Raw genomic sequence first — 12,870 nt, 5'->3', positions numbered from 1 at the left:
TTAATTTATTGGCATGACACATCTTTAAAGTTATTAAGGCTAAATTTTATGAAAGAGTACTTTAAATTTAAAGTCTGTCAACTCTTATGAACAAGATTATAATTTCTTTCGAGTTGGACTCAATCTAGAACAAAATTAGGGGTAAGAGGTGTTGAACAGTGAAAGCTTTCTGTGTTAACTGCATTTTCATATATTCATTATTTGCTAAGTTAACACATTCTTTTTACACACTTTCCAACCTTTGTAACTCTGCTTTTTTAACCACGTGTTAGTTTTTATGCACCTGAATTATTCTACTGAATTCTTTTAAGGAAGTGGTCAATATTCTGATTTTGATTAACAAGTGTAGCATTACCTTAAAATTGATTTTGAAGTTGATGGTTTTGATTTTGGTTCAACTAAGTATCATCAACTAGTTAACTTCACTCCCTCTAACTATTTTGATTTTTATTAATTAGCACCTTTTTAAGACGGAGTTAATTAGTTAAAGTAAGTGAGTTGAAATATAGATTTTGAATAAGAATGAGACTGCTAGTTATTTTCACAAACGGCCTTGAGAGTTGAGTATATATTTCCTTTCTCTTTCTCCCTTCTTCACCGCAAGCTAAGAACTTCGTCCAACAAACACTGAAGCTGCCTTGTTCTCGCCCTTGATTTTCCTCCATCAGTGTGAGCTTCTTCCTCTGATTATTCAAAGGTCAAATTCAGAAAATGCATCTCATTAGCACATTGTTATTCTTTTATCACAATAAACTTTTATAGCCGGCACTTTGCCAGAGCTGTTTAGTAGTGACTACACTGGTGAAATTATGACAAGTTCTTTTTGGGCTTAAATCTATTTGAAGTCCCTATATAATATGGATCCTTTGCTTTTGCTCCCTACATTTCTAACTTTTTAGTTCCTAATTGCAAAGTAATAAGGTGATTTTAGACCATGTTGTTAACTCTCATTACAGAAAACGGAGCCCCATATAAGCATTCTACATGGACATATGTGATGATGTAGCAGCAGATTCGGATGTCTTGGAAAAATTTCAGCTAATACATTGATGTAGGCATTCTATTTTCTTTTGTTATTGCTTCTATCTAACAAACAATGAGAGTATACTTTAGAAACATTTAATCACTAGAAGCATTTAGAAAACCTTCATGAGAAGCAATAGCTGAAATTTTTATTGACATGTGTAACCATAAAAAATTTAGCAATTTCATCTCATAGGTTTTTTAAATGCTTCTAGTGATTAATGTTGGTTAGATGGAAGCTATAAGAAAAGAAAATAGAATGCCTACATCAATGTCTTGGATCTTCATAGTTTTCATCATTCCCTTCAATCCTTGTTAGCATACTTCAAAGCTCACATCTGAATCATGAGCCATTTTGCATTTTGAAAATCAGGATAGACTTATTCAGGGCCACAAATCTTGGAGAGAGCACAAAAAAAAAATCCAAGCTAGCCACCACTAGTTTTCACTTTTCATTATTTGATCGAATATAGAGTGATCATAAAACCCAACGCCCTAGAATTTTAGGTTTCCACTATCCACCTGAAATTACAAGCTAGCCAACCTACTTTTGAAGCAGACATGAGGAAAAGGTGATCAGGGGTCATATTAACAGATTCTTCATTGGAGAAACTTTATAAATGTTAAAAAAATTGAAGACAATATGTGACTCTTATATGCTGAGTTCTGCTTTCTTGTTTTCTTGTTCTTCTAATTTTGTTCTAACGATTTGCATAATATTAACTTGCCTAATTGATAAGTTATGAAGCTAGCAGTAGATATAAAATTGTCACAAGATTCAAATGATTTAACAACAATACTCAGAAAATTTTCAATGAAAACACAAACCAGCTCAAAGGATAATTAAAGGAATCAAGCAGGGAATTACCAACCCAGCCTCTTAAATGGCTCATTCAAGGAACCAGACAACATTGCTACGGAACCGTTGCCTCTCAAATTTGAGGTGGAACCTTCCCTCTCAATTTAGCAACGGAAACTATCCTCTCAAACTGGCAATGGAGCTTTCATCGCAAATCTTAGCGACAGAAACTTCCATCGCAAATCTCAAGCTAGCGACGTTTAATTTCTACCGCTAGTTCATAAAATAACTTTCCTCTTATTACAACGGAACAATTCCGCTAACTTTGCCATTTGATTAAATTGTTTTTTTTAGTGTAAATACGTGATATATTGAACTCTGATGACTCATTCACCCTTTACTCTTTCAACCTTTCATAACTCTTACTACTTGAGCTAACCTTTGAGGACCCTATTTGATTAAATTGTTAATAGAAAACAGTTAAGAGATGGTGATATGAGAGAAGCCATTTGTTGGGTGTATTATCATCTCTTTTCTTAACTAATAAGGTTTATTATTCATTTTCAAAAAAAAAGATCATAATTCTTTTTTTTTAAACAGGATCATTATTCAATGTGATATAGAAACTGAAACTTATTTTAATAATTTTTGTTACATTAGACTTGTACAATTTATTGGCGGATATGTCAATTTTATCGATCTATAAAAATAAAGTCGGCTATTTCTCAAATTCGATATAAACAAAGACAATATTGAACACGCAAACTTTGCTCTATGGGATCACACGCCATATATATGACGAAGTCATTGCATGTGTAATAGAAAGAAAGAAACCTCAACTATTATTCTCCTTTTAGCAATGAAACACCACGCTTTGTCATTTCTTTTTATCTTTGTCACATTCTCATCTTATCTCACTGCAGCACATATATTGAAGATTCCAAGGTTGAGCCCAATTGCTGAATGGGAAACAACCTTACGCGACCCTATTGCAATTGCAAATGATGATACACAAGAAGATGTCAAAACATTTTACTACAATCAGGTTCTGGATCACTTCAACTATAAGCCTGAGAGCTACCAAACATTTCAACAAAGATATTTGATCAATTTCAAGTACTGGGGTGGTGCAAATTCTAGTGCCCCAATACTTGCCTACCTCGGTGCAGAATCATCAATAGATAATTCCTCTACAAACATAGGATTTCTTGTTGATAACGCACCTTCTTTGAACGCTCTCTTGGTATACATAGAGGTAACCAAAAAATTTCAGTGATCAGATTCAAGGATTTGAGCTTGAGACTCACAGAGATGTGAATATATTCTCGGCTCAAACTTGATTGACTACCGTAAACAATTTGAGTTTGACATTTTTTTACCCTTGCTTTTTCTCATAATTAGCACCGGTATTATGGGAAATCAATACCATTTGGATCAAGGGAAGAAGCATTCAAGGATGCCAACACTCTTGGGTATTTTAACTCTGCTCAAGCAATTGCAGATTATGCTGCAGTGCTCATACACATCAAGAAGACATTACATGCCCCTAATTCCCCTGTGATTGTAGTTGGAGGATCATATGGTGGAAGTTAGTTCCTTAGATTGACAATTCCATAGTGTTATGTTCAACTTATGTACCCTAGTGCAGAGTTTTAAATTGCGATTATAGTTGCTCCTGCATCGCGGAATTATTCGTTGATGCATTGCTATGGACTTTAAAACACTTTACGCTACAGACCACGCGCAATTTAAAATTATGTTCTAATGTTACTGCCATTTGTTCATATGTATGCAAATTGTTCATAATATAAATGTTTGTTATATATGCAGTGCTTGCTACATGGTTTAGGCTCAAATATCCCCACCTGGCCATTGGTGCCCTGGCCTCATCAGCTCCAATACTCTACTTCGATAATATGACGCCACAAAATGCTTACTACTCTGTTGTTAAAAGGGATTTCCGAGTAATTTACCATAATTTGGTTTCCTATTTTTATTTTATCAAATGCATTAATTTTTTTTATATATATATATATATATATAAGGGGAGTTGATGAGGAATTGATATCCATGTAGGAAGCCAGTGGAACATGCTACGAAACAATAGTAAACTCAAAGTCTGAAATCAAAAGAGTAGCTTCTCAGCCAAATGGTCTTTCCATTCTGAGCCAGAAATTCAACACTTGCAAGTACTAATTATTTTTTCTTTAGACTAGTTAGCCTTGAGATATGTTATTTTTCATACTTTCTGACTGGTATTCAAACGAGCTCGTGTTGCAGTCCCTTGAACTCGTCTTTTGAGTTGCAGAACTACCTAGAGTCCATGTACATTCGTGCGGCTCAATACAATCATCCTCCAAGATATCCAGTGAATGTAATTTGTGGTGGCATCGATGGAGCTTCTTTAGGGAGTGACATCCTCAGTAAGATATATGCAGGCGTTGTGGCTTACATCGGAAACACCACTTGCAAATTTAATGGCCCTACTAATGTATCAGAGACACGTGTGGGTTGGAGATGGCAGGTACTATTGTAATAGATGTTTTGAGTATTTATTTAATTTTTAGTTTTGATTCATTCATATCTCATTTTTTAACTTTTTTCTCTTATTTTTTCTCTTATTTTCTCATTATATCACTTATCAAAATTTTCTCCCTGCGGCGGAGCACATCATGATGCACAATAGGTGGAGTACCTACAAAAGCATTTTGGCAATCGGGCATAACATTTCGAACATAGTTCTAATAATTTAACTAGCGTAGTTAAGTGAGATTTTTTATAAAAAAAAGGTGAGATTGTTAGATTAATAGTTTTGTTGGTCTAAAACTTTGTTACGTTGTTGCATTTCGGGCTTAATCCTCTCGGGTTGGCTTGATGGCTTTAAGTGAGATCATCGGATTTTAACCTGAAACAAATAACATATTTTGTGTATTATTTAATTTTCAATAATGTTTATTGAACATGCGGTGAGTCCCGACTACTAATCGGCACACACGGCACATTTTTCTGGCGGTTTAGGATGCTGAACATCTTTTTTTACTTTTCTTGTTTAGCAGCAATTGAAAATCGTCACTAAACTCGTATAAGGTAGATATGTCGCAATGCGGGGGTCTTATTATTACTCTTTAATTTTATGCAAGATTATTTTTTATCTAAAAATAATACATGATTTGCTTTGTACTAATTCAGACATGTAGTGAAATGGTGATGCCCATCGGCATAGGAAACGATAGTATGTTCCAACCTGCTCCTTTCAACTTCACAACATTTGCCGAACAGTGTCACACAAAATATGGTGTCTCACCTCGTGCGCATTGGGTCACTACTTACTATGGTGGTCATGTAAGTATTTGTTTGTTTTCTTCTCACAATAACATTCATATAAGGTTATATAACGGGATGATGCTTCATTGTACGTGTTATGTGACAATTGACAAATGGCAGAATATAAAATTGGTCCTTCAAAAGTTTGGTAGCAACATCATTTTCTCAAATGGACTGAGAGATCCATACAGTAGTGGCGGGTAAGTACGTAAAATACAAAAAGATATATTTATGTTAATTGTTTTATTTTGAGTATTTAATTTGTTTTAGAAATAATACTTTTAAATAGCTTAATTTGCATGATGTCCAGGGTTCTGAAGAACATTTCAGAGAGTCTTGTTGCCGTCCATACAATCAATGGTATGCCACTATGCCTTTGATACTTTGTCCATATATAATTTGCCGCAGTTTTAAACACCGTTAATTTATATGTTGGTGCCGATTGAGACCGTACTTTTACTTTTTTTTTTTTTTACTAAATTATGGTGGGCTAAGAATAAAATTATTCTATATAAATTTACATAGTCAGTAATGAAATTAATTTTTTTAAGGTCTTGGCCCTATGCCCCCCTTTTTTTTTTAATTTCAATGCCACATATATTAATCAGATAGTGCAGCATCTACAAATAAAGCTTGCTCAATTTCAGTTGGGGTATTTTCCAACCAGATCCTAGATTGGTACTTGCAAGCAACTGAAGCTAATATATGGGCTGGTACATTGGCTTTGCGCCTTACATGAGAGAAAATAATAGAGGGAAAGGTTCTAGCTAGTGCCTTACTGCCCTATGCCCCCTTTAGATACGTTGAGAATTGGTACATCACATTGTTGAGTTAAGAGTAAATATTGTAGGTGAATGATGGTTCCAACCCTGAAGAGAGATATTTTTTACCAAATAATTATATTAAATACGGGGCATATATAATGGGTGCCTCAAACTACAAAAAAATATGAAAGATGAAGAGGGAAGTGTTAGAAGTCTCACATTGGCTAGAGGTATGGTCAATCAAGTATTTATAAAGGGTAGAGCAGCCCTCAACTCTTGAGATAACTTTTGGATTGAGTTAGGCCTTCTAATTCTAATAGGAAGCAAGAGGAAAACCCAAAGGCTGAAACAGAAAAGCGGTGAAAACATATCAGCAAAAAACGGGAACAAAGAGGTAGGCCAACAAGTTTCCTGCTACTGCATAACCTGCTTCATAGCAAAGCCAGCAAGGAGCAGCTCGCCCTTTAGGAAGCGCGAAAATCAACATCAGCCAGCCCAATCACAGCAGTACACACCACTACCACCCCTCGACTCCAATAGAAACTGCATAAGCAATATACCTCAGGCCTTTCACGCCCAAGAAGAAACTCAAGCCTTAGAAGGAGCTCCAAATACTTATACCAATCAAAACCCTCCCCCAAACAGATAGATGGATTGCACTCCCAGTCATAGATATTGTTAGTAAAATCCTTCTTTTTACATCTTAGCCACTTCCATGATCTGAATTCAATTAAATCCAGAGTCTTCTAAACACAAGCCAAGCCTAAATTGGACATGACATCATTCCTTTGGAGCCAAATGGACCAAATTATTGCAACCCAAACTGCTCACCAACCCTGTTTTGATCCATAAGACAAGTTATGCACATGTTGAGCAAAGTGAGATTTTGCTTCCTATTGAAAAACTGACCTCACCCCTAGCCAATTATAAACCTAGACCCATACACCCCTAGAAAACTTATAAGAAAAGAAAAGGTGGTTCATGATTTCCTCTTGATCCTCACAAAAGACATAAATACATTGTAACCCCGGTTGGATGATGTTCATTTTCCTGAGATTTTCCCTAGTCGGGATTCTGTCTGGCATAACCCTCCAAGAAAAAGAGACAACATTCGGAGGTGTTGGTATAGACCATAGCTACACTTCGCATTCTTCCAGTGATACTATCTCACTCTGAATCTCATAAGTGGATTTGACACTAAAATCTCCATCTGAGGAAGCTTCCCAAAACCAGGAATCCTTCGCCCCCCTTGTTTTAGTTGTACAACGCTAAGGTCTTGCATCCACTTCTCCAGTAATTGGTTCTCCCAAACAAAAAGATATCTCCTCCAAATGAACTTCCACTTCCAAAATCCTTCCTCCCAAACACCCATTTCTTTGATTGAGCAAGCCAATGAAAAGTCTCCTAAACTTTGACTTCAAATTAGACTCCCCCATCATCCACCTATCTTCCCAAAACAGAGTTGAGCTCATATCTCCAAGTTTCCTCTTCACATTATCCTCTTCTCCTCCTTCTCCTCTACAGATAGTCCTTAAGTCCCTCCACCACACATAGCCCATTCACCTCACTAACCCGGTTTGCCACCACATACTTAACATGCAACACCTTAGACCACAAGCAGTACGTGTTGATCTTTTAGAAATCTCCATCTCCATTTTACCAACAGAGCTTTATTGAAGGCCTCCAGATCCTTTATACCTAGCCTCCCTTCCGCCTTCGGGCGGCAAACTGTGTCCCCTTAACCCAAGATATCTTTCTCACCCCCTCACCACTTCCTACAGAAATTGTTTTTGAATCTTTTTGCACAAAAAGGAGATACATTTGGGCTTCTTAAAGAAGGATAGATAAAAGAGTGGGATAGATGAAAGCACACTTCTCGTTAAATACATTCCCTCCCAAAGAAAGCGATTTGTGCTTCCAAGATAATTTGTACTAATTTACTAATAACTAACATTTGCCTATAAAAAAAAATGATACGCCACGAACAACATGATAATTATATATTTAGTTTTTTCTTGTATCTCGTTCTCCATTGGAAAATAGTTGTTGTTTTAGTTATTCTCTTATTTATTTATTTTTAAAAAATTGTTTTAGAAATTTAAGACTGTTTATTATATATGTTTTCATCCATGATCTCATTTAATATTATATGTCTCATCTATCATTTCATATTTTCACTTATCACAATTCTCACCAATGACTTATTCAATAACCATATTTCGCTCAAATTAGTTCAAACCAACTTTAAATAAAGATATATTTTAGTTAAATTATATATAAGTTAATAAACTCTTTAAGTTGTCTGCATAACCTTCTACAACAACTTTTTTAAAATGGAGGGAATACTATGAATTTTATAATCCAATCAAATAATATATGTGTGATGAACTTAATTCAATTTTTCAGGATCTCATGGCCTTGATATTTTGGCTGCAAATCAAAGCGATCCAGAATGGTTGGTCGAACAGAGGAAGATAGAGATTAAGATTATCAAAGACTGGATCACCCAATATCATGCTGATCTTGATTCAAACTAAATTAAAGGAATGCTAAATTCCTGAACAGATGATCGGATGAAAAATAAGTTAAAAGTATCCCTTTTACACATACGTAGGAAAAGTTTAAATACACCACCAATACACGTCAGTAATAATGATGTCAGGTAGCCAATGGATTGGTGAATTATTGATGATGATGTTGTATAATTTCAAAAAAAAAAAAACTCTTCTTCTTTTGGAATAACAAATTTTTTTATTAAAAAGCTTGAGAACAAATCTCTTAAGTGAGTAACTTTTTTTAAGAGGAATATATTAATAGATAATGTTGAGAAACAAACCTTCTCAATATATAAGTATAGTTACTAAACCAATAAAGGTTAGCATAAACGTAGGCACTGCAATAACTCCCTCCAATGACTTCTAAAGACCCCATAAGTAATGTCAAACCAAACATAAGTAGGAGAGGTCTCTATTGAAGTTGGAAACAGCGGTAGGCTCAACTGAAGGATCTACCAATCGCACTGCAAGATAGAGATTCAACCCAAATGTAACTTTGGCTTTGAGATTTCACCGCTCGGGTCCATAATGGTCAATAGCTTTGACAACCAACTTACTCAAGACAAAGAAGAACGATCTATAATCATTCATAACTTCTGGGAAATGGACAACGACCCTCTTTGAAAAAAGTTCCCGCAAACTCAATGGGTGAAAGAAATTTCAGCCAAACAGAGGCCCTCGGGACATTAAAATTACGATGCAATCCTTCCCCATACCAGGCAATTCAATCCAAGAAGCAAGGATAACTTTATCCCTGAAGCAATGAGAATGACCCAGGATCTTAATCACAAACCCTGGCATATTTTAGTCTTAACAGCTTACTTTTCTATCAATGGTTCTCCTCGATCACATTTATTTTTTTAAATGTACAATTTAGTTTAGAGTAATTAAATAAATACCTATGTGGGGAGGTTTGTTCTTTGTTTTTGTCATTGGGACCTTTTGGTGTTTATTATTGCTCTTTGCTTTTGTCCTCTATTCCTTACTTGAGAGATGTTTGTTGAACTTGTTATTTTTTATTCAATTCTATTTTCTAGAAAAAAAAATATATATATATATATATATATATATATTTGGGAAAAGACTGAAATAAAAATCAAGAAGCCACAACATAGTTTGTAGATAGTTGGTAACATGGAGCATTTTATCAATCGTTCGATTCTTGAGCGGTATATATGAATAATGACTTGTTAGGAAAGATATATTCATTTAATATGTGAAAGAATAATTCCAATCAAAATTCAAAACATATGTTGTAATGCCATATGAATATGATCATTAATTAGTAGGATCAATCTGTTGGAAAGGCAATGTTAATTGGTTATGCGTTATATGTGCGTTTTATTGTAACAATTTGCTTCAATGGGTCTTAAAATCACACCTTTTATATTATTTCCTTCTATGCAGATGGATACCACCATTTCACTGCATTTTTGTATGTACACGACAATAACAATAATAATAATAATAATAATAATAATAATAATAATAATAATAATAATAATAATAATAATTATTATTATTATTATTATTATTATTATTTAAAGAACAAGTATATAGCATAGAGAGATAAGAAAATTTAGACAAAGTTTAAGGGGACATTTACTAAATCATTTGGAATACAAGAAAACAAGAAGAAGAGAAAACACACAATTTATTGTGTATAAGCTTTACTGCCTTGTAAAAGCTTTTTAACTTGGTATATAAGCATTCCTAGTGGTAGTGGCGGCATTGTTTTTTTTTATTATATAACTTTCATACTTGTATGAATCAAGAGATAGAAACCTCATTTCCAGTCCAAAAAGAAGCTTCTTGGCGAAGCAAGAGAGATGTACGAGGAGGATCAAGTCCTTCCCATACATGATCTCGGTAATCAAACGCTAACTTAGCAATGTGGTCAGCCACAACATTTACAGTCATACTACAATTAAGCAAAAGACAATAATTGAAAGAAGATGAGATGGTTTTACAATCTTGCACTATGGAGGCCAAGTAGTTGTTATGAGGGGACGATCTTTTCCAGACTTGGAAGAGACTGAGGCAATCAGTTTCCACCTCAAGATCATTGAACCCGAGGTCTCTTGCCATTGTGAGGCTCCAACGGAAAGCCATTGTTTCTGCAATTTCTGGCTCGTAAGCAAATGGGAAGAAACGTGTGCCTGTTGCTATTGGTTTCTCGTTATGGCCTCTGAAAACAACTCCCATGCCTGTTCCCAAGCTTTCCCGGACTGAGGCATCAATATTTTCTTTGATTCTGTCCCTCATTGGAGGCTTCCACAGAGGCGGGTCTACAGCTTGGACCTGGCCCCTCTGGTTCTTTGGTTCTTATTCCAGGATGAGCATAAGTGAGGCTTGGGTAATTACTTGCTCGTGAGTCAGCTTCTTCTCATCAAACAACCATGAATTTCGCATCTTCCAGATAGCCCAAGCTAGAGTGAACACCCATTGTAGTACCTCATCTGGTAGAGAGTCGAAGAGATTTTCAAGCCAAACCTTGAAATTGTGGTCCACCGACCCATCAAAACAGAGGCCCAGGGGTGAGAGAAACCAAATTGCTCTAACCTCAGGACAAATTATAAGAGTGTGGCCAGCTGATTCAACTTATTCACCACACATTGCATAAATTTGGTCCACTGTTATGCCTCTTATGAACGGACCTTGTCTAACTGGGATGGCATTGTGTTCAGCGAGCCAGATGAGTTCCTTGCATCCGGATTGGGCCTTGACCTCCCATAAATCAGTCCAAAGAGTGCTAGGACCCGAGGTGGAAGGGAAAACTTCATTGGATTCCATTTAGATGAGATGGTGGCCGAATTTCACAGAGTATTTGCCATTTTTGGCAAGCTTCCACATCAATTTATCTTGTTTGTCATGGATGGGGAGAGGAATTTGCAGGATCTGATCCGCTTCAAAGCAAGACAAATTGGCCTGAATTAGGGGTGCATTCCACGTATTTGTAGTTGTGACAATAAGGTCAGAAACCATAACCAGATTTGTGTTATAATTCTCCCTTACAGCTAGTTCATTGGGTAACTAGCTATCATGCCATATTCTCATTTGGCTTCCATCGCCTATCTTCCATCTTGCACCCTTTTCTATGATGTTCTTTGCTCCCAAGATGCTTCTCCATGTGTAGCTAGGGCGGAAGCCAAGGTGAGCTTCATTCACATTGCTGGAGGGGTGGTATTTTGCTTTTAAGATCCTAGCCAGAAGAGAGTTTTGGTTAGTTCTTAGTCTCCACCACTGTTTCGCCAGTAACACTTTGTTAAAATTCTTGATACCCCTGAAACCGAGGTCCCCTGTTATCTTCCTCTTCATGATCTTTTCCCAGATCAACCAATGCGTTTTCCTTTTTTCAGTGTCGCCTCCCTAGTAAAATCTGCTGATGAGGCTCTCTATGTGATGGCATAAGGACTCCGGAAGGGCAAAGCATCTCATTATGTAAGTGGGAATAGCTTGAGGCACTGATTTGACGAGAACTTCACGACCAGCCCTCGAAAGAGTGCGTTCCTTCCAACCCTTTAACTTTTTCCAGACTTTATCCCACACAAGGGAAAAAACCTGAGACTTTGAGCGTCCTACAATTGTAGGAAGACCCAAGTATATATGGTGACTCTCAACCGCCTTCATTCCCAAAAGCTGCTTGAGCTCTTCAACATGGGTACTAGGCACACCTCGACTCCATGAGAGTTCAGATGTGTCTAGGTTGATCTTTTGGCCAAAAATAGCCTCGTAAGTTTGTAGGATCTGAAGACTAACTACTGCCCCTTGCACTAATGCCCTTGCAAACACCACACTATCGTCCGCAAAGAGGAGGTGTGAGAGAGTAAGAGCCCTCGGGGCAATCCGAATTCCGGAGAGGGACTTTGACACTACTGCTTGGTGTATCATTGCAGAGAAGACCTCAACATACTGAATAAAAAGGAATGGTGAAAGAGTCCTTGCTTGAGGCCCCTTTGAGGGGAGAAGCATTTATCTGGACTCCCATTGATCATCATTGAAAAGGTCACCGTCGATACACAGCTCATCACAACCCGAATCCATGCTTGAGGGAAGCCAAAGTCAGTCAGTGTGAGCTCCAAGAAATGTCACTCAACACGGTCATAAGCCTTTGACATGTCGATTTTTAGTGGTATGTTACCCGAGTTGCTCCTATTACACTTCATGTGGTGGAAACACTCGAAAGCCACTAGAGCATTGTCCGTTATGAGGCGGTGGGGCACAAAGGCGCTTTGGTTTTCAGAAACAATGTCAGGGAGGATTAATTTCAACTAGTTTTCTAAGACCTTTGTGACAAGCTTGAATAGGACGTTGCATAGACTTGTGGGACGGTAGTGGCTAGTGTGGGCTGGCTTCTTGATTTTTGGGATCAACATAATGAGGGTATGTTTGATTTCTTTTGGAC

The 12,870-nt window shown here is 36.6% G+C and overlaps 1 protein-coding gene across 1 annotated transcript; it reads left to right on the top strand.

Moving 5' to 3' along the window:
- Positions 1–2,662: 2,662 nt before the first annotated feature.
- LOC130742622 (uncharacterized) lies at positions 2,663–9,230 on the top strand. The gene is made up of 9 exons (XM_057594723.1): positions 2,663–3,077; positions 3,224–3,410; positions 3,653–3,786; positions 3,899–4,011; positions 4,103–4,346; positions 5,012–5,164; positions 5,267–5,346; positions 5,457–5,506; positions 8,317–9,230. The coding sequence occupies exons 1-9, from the start codon at positions 2,682–2,684 to the stop codon at positions 8,445–8,447; spliced, it is 1,488 nt and encodes a 495-aa protein (XP_057450706.1). The 5' UTR covers positions 2,663–2,681; the 3' UTR covers positions 8,448–9,230.
- Positions 9,231–12,870: the final 3,640 nt, after the last annotated feature.

The sequence above is a fragment of the Lotus japonicus genome, chromosome 3, assembly GCF_012489685.1.
Source record: "Lotus japonicus ecotype B-129 chromosome 3, LjGifu_v1.2".
NCBI classification, from domain to species: domain Eukaryota; kingdom Viridiplantae; phylum Streptophyta; class Magnoliopsida; order Fabales; family Fabaceae; genus Lotus; species Lotus japonicus.
This window is presented reverse-complemented; position numbering and strand designations above follow the sequence as displayed.

Coding starts and splice junctions, on each gene's coding strand:
- LOC130742622 (XM_057594723.1), top strand. CDS start 2,682: ATGAAACACCACGCTTTGTCATTTCTTTTTATCTTTGTCACATTCTCA. Junction 3,078..3,223: donor CTCTCTTGGTATACATAGAG/GTAACCAAAAAA, acceptor TCTCATAATTAG/CACCGGTATTATGGGAAATC. Junction 4,347..5,011: donor GTGTGGGTTGGAGATGGCAG/GTACTATTGTAA, acceptor GTACTAATTCAG/ACATGTAGTGAAATGGTGAT.